Source organism: Branchiostoma floridae, chromosome 1 (genome assembly GCF_000003815.2).
Source record: "Branchiostoma floridae strain S238N-H82 chromosome 1, Bfl_VNyyK, whole genome shotgun sequence".
Lineage (NCBI taxonomy): Eukaryota > Metazoa > Chordata > Leptocardii > Amphioxiformes > Branchiostomatidae > Branchiostoma > Branchiostoma floridae.
Genome location: NC_049979.1, coordinates 9,516,311 through 9,532,699, shown reverse-complemented (window position 1 = coordinate 9,532,699; position 16,389 = coordinate 9,516,311). Strand labels below are relative to the sequence as shown.

Below are 16,389 nucleotides of genomic sequence, written 5' to 3'. Positions count from 1 at the left end.
TTCATAGACCTATTAGAAGCACATTAACCTTCACCTCTGAGATGATGACAACTTAAACTGAGTTTGGACTAGCTTAATCATTACTACTGTTGCCATCAACTACAGTTACTGTTATGCTAGGGCAAGGATATAACCTCCTTGGCTAGGGTGCAGTTCCACTGTACTCCACTAGGTGCAGTGCTACACTGCCCCACCTAAACAGGCAATGGGAGGGTCAAGGACATTGTAATGTCTTATCAATGCAAATGCAGCATGAGAATTCTTAATCATGTCCAGCAAGAATGTTTATTCAAACTTGAAGATCAATCATCCATAATTATAATCTCAAACAAGCTGTACATAGAATGTAAATGAGAAGAAAGAACCGTGTTTGGTAAATGCAAGGAGTTTTAACATCCTTAGTAAATGTAATAAAAGTTAAGCAACATGTAAGATATAAGCCTTAACACATAAATCATTAGAACAGTAACAGACTTGTCATTTTCATTGCTCTTTTTCATCACTGTTCCTGCACTATGTGGGTGTTCTACAAAAGTTATATTTTCCTTGATTGGCTAATGGTATCTCAAAAACACAAAACTGTTAGCATACAAGCTAAGTCCTGTCATTGTTCAACATAATATCAGAGTATTGTACCTGTATTCATCATTAGAAGAGAAGGAAAATTCTACTACAGCCCAAACAACATACAAGTACTTGAGAAATGTGTATGGTTCAAAAAGTATTGAGCAAACTCTTAAGCTGTTGTAAAGTTCCACTGGGTCGGGCCTGAATTTTACACTAAATCTCAAGAAAATCCAGATTTTCTGTTTCAGGTTATTGATCCTTGGAAAGACTCAACTGAGCTGGAAGAAGATGAGCACACATGTTGGCAGTATTAGGTAAACATTTGACACTGTTTCCACTTCTCTCTTTGAAGGAAATTAAGTTGTGGGAATTTTGACAAGATGAAAATATACTGTAGTTACATCACTTTTCAAAGAAAAATTCAGCCATTCAGAAATCACTCCCTAGGCTTGTGCCTACATTGTGTATTGCACAATATGCTGTCATAGCTATTCAGATTTAAATTCTTTAACATTTGATATACACTCTTGATTTACCTCTAAACAGATTTTAATTTTAAAATACATTGTCAAACAATCTCTGACATGAATACTTGCACACATCCTGAGCCAGTTGTACTAGTACCAAGGAGGTTGTAACCTGCTTGTGCTAACAAATGCTTAATAATCTTAAATTCAATAGCCAATTGCCACACTCCTGTAGACCTCAAGTTGCCTATAATCTCAACATAAACAGCAGTTGGAAGACCATTGATGTTATGATCCAATTATTTAATCTTGGAGTAATCTCATTTATCTTACAAAATACTGTACTTTATTCTTCAAGTTGATAATTTCCACATCGAAGATATATAATATTTCATGTAGTCTTAAATTTTTTAATTTGAGATACCCCACAGGGCCCAGTCACATGCGTCAAGAGATTGTTGCATGAATGGATATTCCTGGGGCAGTATGCACTTATACTATAAGATTCATCTGTATAGTCACAGAAAAGGCTGTCTTCGATTCATGTCGATGGTTGGTTTTGTCACAGCCTGCTTGAAAATTCTACAGCATCAAAACAACGATCTATGGCGAATGTGACTTAATCAATGATAGTACTGTAGTAGTTCTCAGTCTTCTGGCCCACCAAATAACTCCACCCTTGAGGCGATGTTCTTCTGGAAGGGAGGTTTGTAGTTGGGGAAGTCCAGTTCATACCCCCACCTGGTCCTCTCCGTGTCCTTCTTCAGTAGCAGCTCGTCTTTAGTGGGCTGGTTGGTCCACACCTTCTTGGGTTCGTACTGGATGTCCTCCCGCTCCTCGATACGCCCCGCCATGCTGGACTGCACGCGGATGACGGAGCTTCTCCTGTCAGCTGACCGGGGAGGAGGCGTCTGCAGCGGAGGCATGAACTCCGGCACCATGTCCTTCACCTTACCTAGTTCTGGGGACTGGACAAATAGAACGCAGTAAGTAAATGTTTCCTACATTCCTGGTATACTGTCAATTCATTAATTTAACAGTGATTTGGTTTTGTGGCAAGAGCGAAAAGATGTTCTTTTGCAGTATTTTGATTTTGGTGGTCAAAACAATACAAAAACACATTTCGGTGTCATGATTTCATGGTTGAGAGATACTGCAAAAATAGAACCACCTCGAATATGTCAAGGTTTGATAACATTGGCAAATTGTCTTTACTTTATAAACAACGTTTTACATGTACCTTTATTATTACATAATTTGCAGTAGTGGAACATTGAAACATGTAATAAATAATGTTTCAGATCTATGAATGTAAGATTTTAAAAGTACATTCAAAACAAAAGGTAAGTATGCTATCAAAGCAAAACAAAAGGTTAGTGTACACAGAGTAAATACAAATTACAAATGGTCTGACTGCCAACAGGTTATGATCAAAATGAAACCCCACAGCACACTCCACTCAACTACATGTATGAAGTCACCATGTACTTCACCTTAAGTTAGGATTGTAACGCTACATAACTATTCTACTGCTTTGCATATTAATTGTCTTAATTGGTAGAGTAAGTGTGATAATTGCTCTGACAGGCAGCCATTTTTAAGTAGACGCTACAACTAAAGCTACCTCCTCTATCTAGGAACCTTTATACTTCCCTGATGTTTGCTGGTAATGCAGTGACTGTCATAATATGTCTGTCAGTCAGATGTCACAGGAATTCAGTGATGTTGTCAGTCGGATGAGCTGGTTCAGTTTTCATCTGTAGCTTGTATCGTTATGCAGTTTCTCCTGTCACAAGTCTGTCCAGTGTCAGTCACATACCATGAGGCATCACTTCAAAATCTCTAACCTGCTACTGATTCTCTCCTCTTGTAGCTCAACATTATTTTAGTCTAGTGCCTAGTGTCATTGCTAAACTTTTCATTGTATAGAAATGCTCTTTTTGTTTGTTAGTGAGTCTAGACACCTGACAACACCTGAAGTCATCCTGGTAACATTACTCTCGACAACATACATGTAGTAGTCACCACATGGTTGTCAAAAGTTGGTGAGTAAGCAACCTTAATCTACCACACGTGGTTAGTTTGGTATTCATCAGTTTTCTGTTACCTTATTACCTTATTCAAATGTGACTTTATGGATCTTCGCTTCCTCCTGGGGCATGATAGGATAAAGATGTTGCTGATGAGTATTACAAATTGATAGAATGAAGGTGGGTGAGATAGTGTCTGCCTTGCCTCATCAAAAAAATCTTTTAATTGCAGTGGCATCTTTGTGCAGCAATATGGTGAGTAAATGAAACCCAAATGTTTACACTGTTGTGCATTAGATAAAATGAAGAGAAGCCAGTTGGAAAAGCAGCTGCAGTTCTTGGTGATTTGGCTCAAACATGCAGCTGTGATCATGCTGGTAGTGGATTTTTAGGTCATTGTTGTTCTGTAAATGACAAGTGTTCTTACAGAAAACATTCAGATATTTGTTGTCCTTTTTAAAACAGCAAAGGAGGCACTATCTTCATTTGCTATATTGTTTAGTGACCACCACAATGAAGATTTATCCTGTTAGTTTGTCAATGCCTTGACTTTATTGTGATTGTGGTTAAGGAATCACCCAGGGTTAGTGGCACAATATCATGGTGGATAAAACTCAATACATTATCGGCAGGTTAGTTGAGTCAGTCTGTTTATTATGTTCTGTCATCTAGAAATTGAAAGTTTCATTTGGAAAAAAAACTTATTTCTAGCTCAAACCACAATACTGATACAATTGTTAATATTTAAGTTTAAGCAGGTATTTATACATCACTGCACACAAAATGAAAGTATGTGCAACTTCTGAAGAGTATGTCTTCAGCTGCAGGGAGAGGCTTAGTCAAAGTGGACAACTTTGTATTTTTTGTTTGTTCAAATTATCAGGCCAACTTAAGCTCCAGACTCTTTGACTAAGCTGTGTATTGTTAATCATAAAAGGACATTTGGAGCTGGTGCAAAACTGTCCTTCTCAAAGCCAAGAGAGACGGGTCTCTATAAGGACTGTACACGGACACCAGGGTGGTGAGATGGGGGCCTGGTTGGAATTTGGAAGGAAACTTGCGAAGCCTCTTCTTAGCTTTCTTTTCCACAGGTTTGTGCTGGTGAATGTGGTATATAGTATGTGTTGTGATGGGTGGCAGGAGAAACCTCACAGTCTTTTTTACCTTCTTCCCTCCATCAGGCCCGTCACCTTTCCCGTAGGGAATGGGAGGAACCGTCTGTGGCCGTGTGGCGGGGCTCTTCTTTGCTGCCCGACCGCCCTTCTTCTTCTTCGGGGCAGGCAGAGAGTCAAACTTAGCCTGCACGATCGACAGCACCCGGGGATCGGCCCATTCCTTGGCAGTATCCAACGCATTGTGTTCTGAAACAAGATGGCACCAAACCTTGTAAGTACTGTAGAAATGTCACTGATTTACAAACAATAGCTGCTTCTGATGAACAAGAACTATGAATCAGATGCCTGCTGTGTATGCTACCTTTTGCTTATCTTGCCAAGGAAAAGTGAAGGCCTTCATCAGTTATGATGGACATCGTCATCATGCACCCTGTCGTTTGCAGCTTAATTTTGTTGAAGCAAAGAGGTGTCAGTTAAGCCATTTCCTGTCAGATACCTGTTTTTGATCATCACTTCTTGAAGTAACTCACCTTTCTTGTTTTCCTTCCTCATGTTGACTCCCTGCTCAATCAGGAAACTCACAATGGGTTCGTTGGAGCACTCGATGGCCCTCATCAGAGGTGTGGCCCCGTTCATGGTCTGTGCGTCGATGTCGGCCCCAGCGCTCACCAGGGTCGTCACCACGTCCACCTGGCCCCCGTGGCAGGCGTGGTGCAGGGGTGTCCAGCGGAAGTTGTCTACTGCATTAACGCTGGCACTGGATTTAAAGACAAGAATATGCTTTTCAGTATCTGATCTCTAATGATGTACTGGTGAGGCCAGTCATATCAGCTGTCATATATGTTGGAATAAAAATTGCAATCTGGCAGAATTGCCAATGCTATTGGTAGAGATTGCAATCAGTTTCTCTGTTGACAGAGTCTCTGTCATGAATTATAAATTTCAAGTCATTCCATTGACCTCAAAGCGACATGTATCAAAGTTGAAAAGTTCTAATGAATATTTATCTTATAATGTATCTTTAGATTTACGGACTCTGATTGGGATATCTGCTGACAGAATCACCAATTTTACCCATTTTGTGAAGTAAGGTTTTGTCCAATAAGAAAGTCTTTTTGGTATTAATCTGTAGTGGACTGCAACAATGTCCAAAATTCTTAAATGCTAGTAGTAAATGATGAAAATTCAGCTTACCCCATCTCCAGGAGATACTTGGTAATTTCAATGTGACCATGGGCTGCTGCACACATCAAAGGGGTCTTGAAATACTTGTCTCTGGTGTCCACAGGATAGTTGTTCTGGAAGGCTTGTTTCAGTGACTCTATGTCTCCCAGTTTTGCAGCTTCACTGATGTTGATGTAGGTTTTCTGTGGATGCTGCAGGTACCACCAGGAGTCGTCCTGTAGGGGGTGCTGCGGGGGGTGGTCCCGGTCAAACCTCCCCGTGTCTGTCCAGTGAGTGGCCCGTGGGATCAGGTGAGCAGGAGGAGCACCACCAGGCATCCGGGGGCCTTCAGGCAGAGTACAGATTGGAACATAGATCTTTGTCTTTCCTCCCTTCTTCCTACCCTTCTTCCCTCCCTTTTTCTTCTTCTTAGATTTGGGTTCATAACTAGACATAAGGTAGGTTTTGGAGAGGAACTGCTTCCCTGATAGGAACACCTTTGTGTCAATAACCCCTTCCCTAGTCTTATCATGCTCCGTCACAAGTTTCTTCATATGGTCGTCATCAGGAATTGGTGCTTTCAGCCTTTTCAACACCTGGATGAAGTCTTCCTTGTTGACTTTGTAGTCCTTTTCATCATCTCCAGTGTATAGTTTTGAAAATTCTGCTATAAGGTCGTCCTGTCTTTCCACACACCAATCATACAGAAATACCATCCAAGGGGCATTAGGGTTTTTCATGCCAGGTTTGGAGTACTTGGCATAGGCATTTTCTGCCTTCCTGAGTTCTTTTCCTGATGCCTTGCTGCCTGCTTCCTTAGCAATGGCCCTTGGTGTCATGCCATCACTGTTCTTCAACTTTGGCGGGCAGCCTGTTTGGAAAATAGACATAGTTTAGTAACTTACAGTTACAGGCTGTTGTTGGTATCTGTACAGTAAACAGATATAACCAAGAGAAGAAGTATTGCAAGGATACTTTCCCTGCAATCAGTAGTGATTCCAACAGGGCATCTCCTTCAAGATACAATGTACCTGTAATAATCTTCCCATTATATTCACATCAGTGTCACAGGCACTCGGCAGCAGATCGCTTGTCAGGCCAAATTACAACCCAAACTATTAATTCTCTGGACAGCATTTTGACAAAAGCAAAGATGGAACTCTGGTTTTATTAGTCTAAGAATAAAATGCTGACAATGTCCTCACCTCTTTGTGCCAGGAACTTGCAGCAACTGTCATGTCCTCCTCTAGCAGCATAGTGGATGGGCGTATTGCCGTCTGAAGCCACCTGGTTAAAGTCTGCACCAAAGGCGGCCATGACCTTCAGCACGTCAAAGAACCCCCCTGTGGCGGCCCTGTGTGCAGCGTGGTGACCCTTCCTGTCCACAGCGTTCACGTCTCCTCCCTTCTGCAGGATGCACCTGACCACGGCGGCGCTCCCTGCACCAGCTGCCTCCATCAGAGGAGTGGTGCCCATCAACTACATGTGGAACATAACAGGAAGGCCATTCAGCACCAAGGACATTTACACACAATCTTATGGAAAATGGTTGACTACTTTCCCATGCAAGGAATGGACTCACCGAATTTTCAACCATCTTCTTCAATGGATTACAGTCCTGTCCTGGTTAACAGTGCTTAACTTGGCTTCTTTCTGACACAATTCACAAGATTCTAAGCCTCCAAATTTGGATAACTGACATCCACCAGATGCATTGTACAATGTGTTACCACTGGTTGCCATAACAGATTTTGTAATACAACAGACTGCACAATTAGCTGTCTTTACATTGAAGACAGCAGGCCACTACAGGCCTGATTTATCTCTGTCAACAATTTGTAAGGTGTAGCATTCTAAATGATCTTGTATGAGCTCTTTTAGACTGTTACCAATTTTTAACAGAGACCATGACATAATTATATTAAGTGGGCCTATTGTTTTCAGTACCACATATTATGCCTTGTCACGTTTTGCAGGCATCTATCTGGGCTGAATTATCAGTTTCTTGCCACACATTACCCAACCTCTAAAAAACTATTGTAAATTCATCAGAATAGAATTGAAATAGTAGAAGCAGAATTCCTGATGATGTATGTTCTTATGAACAATGCTGGTTTTAACTTGTCACAGCCAATATAAAAGTTTAATGGCCCTCAATAGATAATAATGTCAAAGCATGCTTTGTTAGGGTAGAGAATACTAATGGTGCATTAATGTCAAGTTTGTGTAGCCCTTCGGGACCCATGCAGCCGACAGCAGACGTCTGACCTGTCTGAACTTAAAAGCTCAGGACTGTTTGGTACTACGTCGTCATTCGCAACTGGAAGCTCAGAAAGATTAGGAGTAGCGATGGATAGAAGCTTATGTATGCACGACTGCTAGGCAACTGATGTCTTATGCTACTTCACCTTTATCCGTGTGATAGCTTATGTCCGCTGTTTTAAAAAAATGGGTATTTGTGGATATCAAATTGACAGACATTTTCCAAATATAGTAACTAGCATTACAGAAGGAAAATCTCAAAGGCATTCTATTAGAACCTAAGGTTGACCTCTCTCCAACACAATCATCAAAACAACCAAAGATAATGACAGTAAATGTTTGTGTGTACTGACAACATATTCCAGTTTGCTGTGTGACAAAATGGCAGAGATCCTTAGAAGTTCAGAAACATAGAATGGTACTAGGTAAATGTCATAACGAATTTGCTAAAAAAACTGCTATACCGCTCCTTACTTTAAAGTACCATGTGCGTCCATATTATCCCAAGTCCATTTAGCCTGTTATTCAATAAGCAGCCTTTAGAAAGTAACAGGAATGTTATTTTTCTGGAGCATAAGCACCATGTAACAAGATGAGACCGAAATGTGCTGAACAATAGTGATGGAATAATTGGGGCAAATTGATGGTGTAGTATTTCAAAAGGGTTAGTGATCTACCTGGGTACTTTTACCACAACACATTACAGTGCTTTTGACTGGGTTTACACTGCTAAGGAAGATTACATGTTTTTGACCTGTGTTAGACATTCTCAAAGGGCATGTTGGAAAATTGTGTGATTTCATGACTCGAGCAAACTTTCAAATGCCATATAATGTTAAAATTTGTAAGCTCAGTGATTTATACATCAGTATAACTGTTACATTAGACAAGTGCATTAAGTACTTAAGTGGCCAAAGTAATGACTTTATTGATGTTTTATTGAGGAATATTGATCATAAATTATAACTGCAGTTTTTCTGGGTAATCAGTTTCTTATATCTGTTTCAAAATGTCAAGCACTGTGCTTTATCCTTACCTTCACAATAGCAGCTGACTAATTCACTTTGTACATTTAGTCTCTGTAAGTCGTTATTTGTTCTTAGGGCTTGACCATGCCATGTTAACAAAGATATGAATAATACCTTTCAGTTCTGTGTTCAAAGTCCCAAGGCACACCTGACATTTGGTACAAGGCAATATTTGTTCAGTCTGACATGAGCAAATCCTCCGTGGCAGGAGCCAGTGTTTGATTTATAGCGTGCTGTTCACGACTTCACGCACCTATAGTTATGGTTGGATTACTGAACAAGATGTCTCTACACAGGGGTATGTGAGGGAGTTGAAAGTCAGCCATTATATTAAGTGCTTCATACTGTAAGTTGCTGAGAGCATACAAGTCTCCTGACATACAGGAGCTGGAACAGATGAATAAGTAGGGAGGAGGAGCAGCCTGAAAACTGGTAGCATTGATTTTGAATGTAAATTTCTACACAAATTTCTGATACATGTATCCTGTTTCCAGAATCTTTACTTTTGTCCCCCAATAAAGTTAGATTTCCATTTCACTTCTATGTGCATGTTAACTGACCTCATGTTTAATGTTGGGATCTGCTCCTTTCTCCAGAAGCTTGATGCACATCTCCTCATTCTCTGTGGCAGTGGAGCAGGCCACTGTGAGGACCGGTTTGCCGTCGTGGGCTTTGTTGTTGACTGGGGCTCCGTGCTGCAGGGCGATCTCCAGACAGTGGGTATGGCGTTGGGTGGGGCAGATACAGTAGAACAGTATACCTTCAGGGAGGAAGGAAGAACACAAATTAGGCATTCATCACTGAAACTTCTGTCTTACAAAGTTCAAACTGTTGTTTTGCAAAGTTATGTTGCCATGTGACAAAAATCAAAAGAAACAATGTCATTGTAGATTTTATTGTTGCATCTTAGGGCAGAGGAAACCTACTAGTATGCTGTTAGACCATATCCTTGTGTAGTGAACATTGACTACCTGATTGTTGCTTTTCATGCTTTTTAAACTGGAGCAAAGCTAGACACTGCTGGAACAGTCCTTGGTTCTTTTTGCAACGTTTTTTATTTCCCAGGAACGATTATTTATCAAGGACTTTTTTTATTAAACTCTGTTTGGCAAGGAAATGAAGAATTGGCCATTCACTCCACTAGCCTAACTACCGAACAGTAATCAAACAGCTATTGAAAACAATCACGTAGAGAGAATGACTACCAAACAACTGTTCCCCCAGTCTTTGTAGTCCAGGAGCACTTAACCACGTTACCTCAGTGTTGATTCAATTGTGCCTAATTTCCTAATCTTTTTTATGCCTTAAAAGCATCCGGCAGCAGCAGTGAAAGGCAGCCTCAGTTGCTGCTTCAATTTTGCAGTGACAACTTAATCCTTCAATCCATCACATTCCTCACATGTTAGGGATCACAAACAAATCACATCAGTACCCCGGGCAAACCTCAGAACTCGGGCCTGCTCAAATAATCCGAAATGCATTACATGTGGATTGCTCGCTGGCTGCTAGCTACTCTCCTGGCAACCTGAACCACTTTCCCAACCACGCATTTGTTTGACCTACAACAATGTTAATCCTCCAGAGCAGTCCTTCAAACCTTGGCGCTGACTCAGGGTTTGGACAGTCCACCAGTCTGTGTGGAGACTTCAGAATGTGTTTTTCAATAGAGATTTGAAATGTAACTTTAAGGCAACATCATGTTTTGATATGGAAAAAAACAACTTTCTCTTTTCCTGTTTTTGAAATATGTCAACTTAAGAAAGACATAGGTTTGGCTTTATTTGGGCTTTTCAACATTACTTTCTGTCGTTTGACTTCTTCATTTTATGACTGAGTGTAAAACTTTTACCCTTTCTCGAACTGCTTTTTCAATGAACCTGCTTCATTATCAGAATGAAATATGAAGTAAATTTTTCCTTGCGTTTGGAAAGTGGAAACAACCAGGTTTCACATTCTTCAACTCATCCTTTCTACCTCTAATAGTATGAGGCATATCTAAGGGATTTACTGTCACTTAAGACTCGTGATTTTCTCCTTCAGAAGGGTTAGGTCTTATCTGAAGTCAATTGGCAGAAACACAACATTTCATCTGATGTCCTCCGGGTAAGATTACTGCTGGCTAGGCATTTTTGCAATTATCATTGTTGTCTTCTGCATGGTATTCTTATCTGTATCAACCTGCTGAATCCCTCTTCACCTATGCCCAATGATGTCACCAGCTTCATTCAAATGCTGTTCTTAGTAGGTTCTACGAGTCTGGCCACAAGAAATCAAATACCAAAGAACAAATATGCCATAAAAAAGCACATTATGAGCCCACAAAATCCTGACTCAAAGAATGTGTTATGTAGACTACCAATGCTACTTGGTACCTGCAATTTCCATTAGTATAACTAAAAAAGATTTTCAAAAATTATGTAAAGTAAGACAAAAGACATAGGTTATTAACACATGATAAGCTTGTACTTTTTGTTGCCAATATCCTGGATTCAACAATATAAAAAAAAATAGTATCTGTTGTTTTCCACAGAAGACCTCTGCATTCCATTTGTTCCAGTTAACGAAAACTTTGCACAACATGCCCCAGCAACCAATCGTGAAGGAATGTGAAAAGCAAGTGTGTCCGTTTGTAGCCATGGTTACCTTTCAGCAGTCAACACACAATATTTCATGCTCCCTTAGGAGCCATGCTGCATGAAATCAGTTCAGAGCCACAAGTTTCAATTTCCAGTTCGCATGAATCGACCTATTTCATGGTTGAATTTCTCCAAAACTACAGCTTTACAAAATATCTTGCTGTGAGTGTAAACACCCCACCTATGCTTAAAGCAAGTCGAAACATTGGACAGGTACAATATGTAGTGTCAGAACACTGAATAAGTGCTATTCTTCCTAGCTGGAAGGAAAGCTCTGAATGGCAAACTTTAAGTGCCTCTTTTCATATTAGTTGTATAGAGTACACTTCAGAGATTCTTACTTCATTTGTTTAGCGTTGTGTGTAGCAACAAAAACATGCCGTTATGCTGAGTTACAGTGAAAAACGTTTTCAGCCCCGTGAAAGCAGGCAGACTTTGTTTGTCAGACTATGCTGAAAGAATAGGTACACAGAGGATCTGGCTGCATGGTTCAGGTTCAAGCCTTTTTTAATGGCTTGTACATCTTTGTGTGCTCTAGTGTAGATTAGGTAACTGTATCCCCTGTTCCCCCACAAAGGGGCTTAGAAGAAGTGTCAAACCTTGAAGGAATAAAAAGACTTTCTTCCAGGTTGAGCAAGTTTTTGATAACCTTCTTATCTCCATGTTAGATGTCCTTGTGGCCTTTGTATTCTCCATTATCCACACTTGGGGTGTCCTTCTAAATGCTCAAGCCCTCCTCTGACAGGATCAAAAACTTTTCACTGTTGTCACAAAACACAACAAGTTGATACTGTCCATACTTTTTCTTTCTCCTTGAGTTAACACTAAATAGCGTGTGTTTCTTAAAGAGGGGGGCGTTCTTTAGCAGCAAGTCTGTTTACTACCCCAAAATATGAAGTATTGGGTATAATCCAGGCTTTGCAATACATCACTACAAAAATATTTTGACAACATGTATTGACTGGGAAACAAAAGGACCAGTAAATAGACGTTCCCTTTTATTATGTCAGCACTTGCCTTAATGTGGAACGGCCATTTTGCCAGCACCCATCTGAATTATTTATTCTTGATGTAATTGGTCTGAGATTCTTTTATTCTCTCTCTGAATCAAGAAAGATGCTTTCCTTTTCCTTTGTAATATCTCTATATTCTGGTTTGTTCATGGTATTTGAGGTCTTTGGCTGAGTAGGTTAAATATAGCAGCAGGTAGAAACCCTATCAGTGAGGGACAAGGGCGGAGCACAAAAGCCACATGAAACCTTTTCTGGAGTGTATATAGCCTGGGGTATACTGTATCTGGCTGACTACTGACCCCCTGCCTACAACAGGGGATATCAGTTGTATATGGAAAAGGGATCAAAATCGTTTCATAAGCTTTTTCTTTCTATAGGCTACACTTATATGACAGAACAGACTACTCCATGTGCTAACTGAGCCTGTCCAGAGATATAATTGCATCACTGACTACATCAAAACTAGCACAGCTTTAAAACCAAATGCACAACACCAGATACTCAAAAACGACTGTGCCTGGTCAAAGGCTACATTTACCTTTTTTGGGGTCTAACATCAGAGGAGATATTAACTACACCATCAGTGAAATTACATGCATATATGTGTGTATATAATTAGTCACCTATTTGTCCTTCAATATCAATTGGAGTATTTGCACCTTAGACGTAATTAAGTGAGCAAACAGCACAGGTGAATTACCAGACACAGTGAGTGCAGCAAACATTTGCTGGCCAAAGGTGGATTTTTTTACTCATCTGTATACTGCCATACCATCTCATTTTCCAAAGGACAAAAATGTGATAGCCTCAAAATACACAGCTTAAGATTTTGCTAGAATCTAAGGCTTCATGCCTTTGGGTTCCCAAATCGCCGGACCACCGACCTGCTCGAGTCGCCCCTACCCAACAGGTCGCCCTAAGCAACAGGTGTCTGGAGGTGTGTCAGTCCCGAAGGGCAGGCCTTACTTTACATAATAACACACTATTTTGTACCGAATTGTGTCGGCCTACAAAGAAAATAGGCTAGATTGATAGTACCAATCGCCAGTATTATTATTATTAGACAGGCTCATTAGATAACAACGTGTATGTCCAATGTCTGCTTTGTTGTTGCGACCAAGCCCCAAATTAAACACTCTCGGTTCAGCAAGAAATGTTCAAATCATACAAAACTTAGCAGACCACTCTTAACACCCTGCAAGTCTCATTTCTCGAAGCACTGGTAATCGTATATAAATTTAGATTAACCAGGTTGGTGCGGACGGAATTCTAGAACTGCGATGTAACGTTAATGCCATTTTCCGCAACTTGCATTGATGAACTTAAAATTATTTCTTCCAACTCACCTCTTCCATTTTTGTCCACGATCTTCATATCGGCACCAGCCTTGGCTAAGACTTCCATGGTGGTGTCATGCCCGTACTCGGCGGCTCTCATGACCGGCGTCCTGCCCTCAAAGTCCTGCACGTTCGGGTGAGCTCCCAGCCCGAGCAGGAACTTGACCAGTTCCTCGTTGTTGGTGACGGCTGCCAGGTGTAGCACGGACTCCCCTTGGTTCGGCTCGCTGTAGTTGATGAGGGAGGGGATGCCTTGCATGGTCATCTTCTCTATCTGTGGGCGATCCTCCAGCCTCACACATTGCAGCAGCTTGATGATCTGCAGTTGTTCTAAGCGCGTCGTGGCGACCGGCATCCTGGTATCGATGTGGGGACCGTGCCGCGCCAAATCTTTCATTAACCAGGAAGTGTTCTGTGTTGGTTACAATGGGCACTCTGGAACAACACTTGTTCGCAACGGACTCGTTCAATATGGTTACTTCATACCTTCAAAGATGAACACAAAACAGTCTAAAAACACAGGAAAATAGAAGGTTTGAGATTCGTCCAGGAGACAGTACATATCAGCCGTTGGTGGCCTATTCAGGACAGACAACAAACCAGGCAAACATAGCCCGCGAGCAAGGCAACGTTGACTTAAGCGGAGTGTGCTGGCATGCTGGCCTAGGCCGGTCCGTAGTGAAAAACTCCCGGCCGCGTACGAGTCCTGTTTCCTTGCCGCCCCGGCCGAGAACAGGTGTCCGTCGCGCCGCTGGCTGGATACGGGATCGGTGTCCGACAATCAAATGATCACTGTGCACAATTCACGTAAGGTAAAAGATACGCCGCCTGTTCCCGAAAGGGGAGTCGACTCCGCCATTCTCGTGCAGCCTCTGACACAAAGCCGGGTAAACTTTTGTTGCTATGGTGAGGAACAGGTGACTGGACGCCACTTGAGCGGCCAGACAAGCACCAGGTCATTACGTATTTATGAGCTTAGCGGCGAAGAACAAAGGTCTCGCATTGGTCTTTTCCAGCCACAAAGGTAACTGGGAGGAACTTATCTATTGAACGGATTGAGAGTAACCACTACAGACAAGACAGTTGACACTGAGTTGTGATAAACACGCCAGTATCCGGAGGAAAAACTACGCCAGCTTTGCGTGTAGTTCGCCTGAGACTTGCAAGGAGTCGTCGTGACGAACCAGGGAACAGTACGACTCGCCTGACGAAATGCAATTTTCGGACTGAATGTATAGTTGAAGTAACATTTCTAAGGACATTAGTTATCCTGATAATTGCTATGTCAACGTAATCAAGACAGAAGGTATAAATGGTAGTTGTGCATAGGATACACCAAGGTTAAAGCTATGCTACGTAATATTTGGACAATACAAAAAGTAGATTTTCCTGCCATTTCTTTACATAGTAAGCTAAGTCTACCCTTTAGCATTGAATACCAAGGCTCAGTGAGAGAAGTTGCAACATCAGTGCATCAAACAAACATGTCAGATGATGTCTACAAACTGTGATCTTCCTACATGGACTTCCATGCTTCCTAGGGAAACACGCCCACATCTGGCTTATCAGTGTCTTGTGTGCCTGACTGCACAGTGGGGTGTCTGATGACAGTTGCACCAGAGTTTTTGAAAAACGTAATCTTTGCAAGATTGCTTGCAGTTTTGAAGGGAATGTAACCTCAGCTTATTGATACCCTACAAAATAGACTAAGTGCATGATTATATCCTATTCTGAAGTGGAAAAAAATTGATCTTCCCCTGTAGCCAGCTGAAATGTGATAAACTCATTAGCCCACCCCCTAGGGTGCCTACTGGAGGCCTGGAAGTTGTTACTTACAGCCAAGAGGGTCTAACTTGGGGGGACACAAAGATAATTACGTAGCATACCTTTAACCTTGGATACACTGAGGTGTCAAATAGTCATGGCCTTGGTCAGACAGTCATGACAAATCAGAAAGATGTACGTGCGACTATTCATGTCCAGCAAGTAATACGATATGTTGAAAAATCATATTGCATGTACATGTATATCAGATAACTGCAGGGCTCCTTCTTAATTTCAGTACAGTGCATTCGAATACGTTAGCGTTATTTGTAAAGTCTCATTGTGACTGTGTGGACATTTGGAACCATTTTTTGGGGGGTAGCGTCAGAGGAATGAAAAACAATTGCTTTGTGATGGTATGCAGCCTTGTTGTCATTTTTATGTGGCCATTCAAATTCCTAGGAATAAAATTGAACTTTCTTGTATGCAGAAAGTTATTTTGTTCCTTCCAATGCAATCTAATCTGAAAGTATTGGCCATTGGATCATTACACTGTGCAACTTATGCCAAAATAAGATTCTACATGTACAATCTACAGCTTATATCCAAATACAGTAGCTTTAAACTTTTAGGCTGCTGGTGGTTTTTGACAGAATCTAAAATACCATTTCTTTTCAAAAAGACATTGGGGCAGAGGTATCATGTCAAAGTCAACAGCAACTTAACTAGTTGGTCAATCCTACTTCTTGCAAACCATCTTTAGGCACTAGTTACTAGACCCAAGTTTGTTTGTTTTTTCATATGTGCAACAGGGCTCGAAATACTGGGTGCATGTGCACCCAGGTGCACCCAAAATTGGAGCTGTGCACCCATTTATTTTCTGTGGGTGCACAGGGTGCACCCAAATATTTTTTTAGGTTTATGTATGTAAAGATATCAAAGTATACTAGTATACATTATGTTCTTGACATCTAGGTGTTAGAAAGATGATAAAAATTTCTGTCAT

The 16,389-nt window shown here is 41.1% G+C and overlaps 1 protein-coding gene across 2 annotated transcripts; it reads right to left on the bottom strand.

Annotated features, from left to right (window-relative positions):
* Positions 1-252: 252 nt before the first annotated feature.
* LOC118416160 (ankyrin repeat and EF-hand domain-containing protein 1-like) lies at positions 253-14,906 on the bottom strand. Of its 2 annotated transcripts, XM_035821250.1 has the most exons (8): positions 13,629-14,906; positions 9,194-9,393; positions 6,549-6,822; positions 5,374-6,214; positions 4,710-4,936; positions 4,229-4,425; positions 3,150-3,186; positions 1,868-2,002 (listed from the first exon to the last, which is right to left on the bottom strand). In XM_035821250.1, exons 1-7 carry the CDS (start codon positions 14,014-14,016, stop codon positions 3,151-3,153), a joined length of 2,163 nt encoding a protein of 720 aa, XP_035677143.1. In that variant the 5' UTR covers positions 14,017-14,906; the 3' UTR covers positions 1,868-2,002; position 3,150. The 2 variants fall into 2 exon arrangements, with proteins under 2 accessions (XP_035677135.1, XP_035677143.1); XM_035821242.1 differs by lacking the exon at positions 3,150-3,186 and having other exon boundaries at positions 253-2,002; positions 13,629-14,904.
* Positions 14,907-16,389: the final 1,483 nt, after the last annotated feature.

What these genes read in the sequence shown, in the direction of transcription:
- LOC118416160 (XM_035821242.1), bottom strand. Translation starts at nt 14,016, where the DNA reads ATGAAAGATTTGGCGCGGCACGGTCCCCACATCGATACCAGGATGCCG. An exon ending in CGTGGACAAAAATGGAAGAG is followed by an intron (nt 9,394 to 13,628) that starts GTGAGTTGGAAG and finishes TCCTCCCTGAAG; the next exon opens with GTATACTGTTCTACTGTATC. An exon ending in GGCCTGATGGAGGGAAGAAG is followed by an intron (nt 2,003 to 4,228) that starts GTAAAAAAGACT and finishes CTATTTGTCCAG; the next exon opens with TCCCCAGAACTAGGTAAGGT.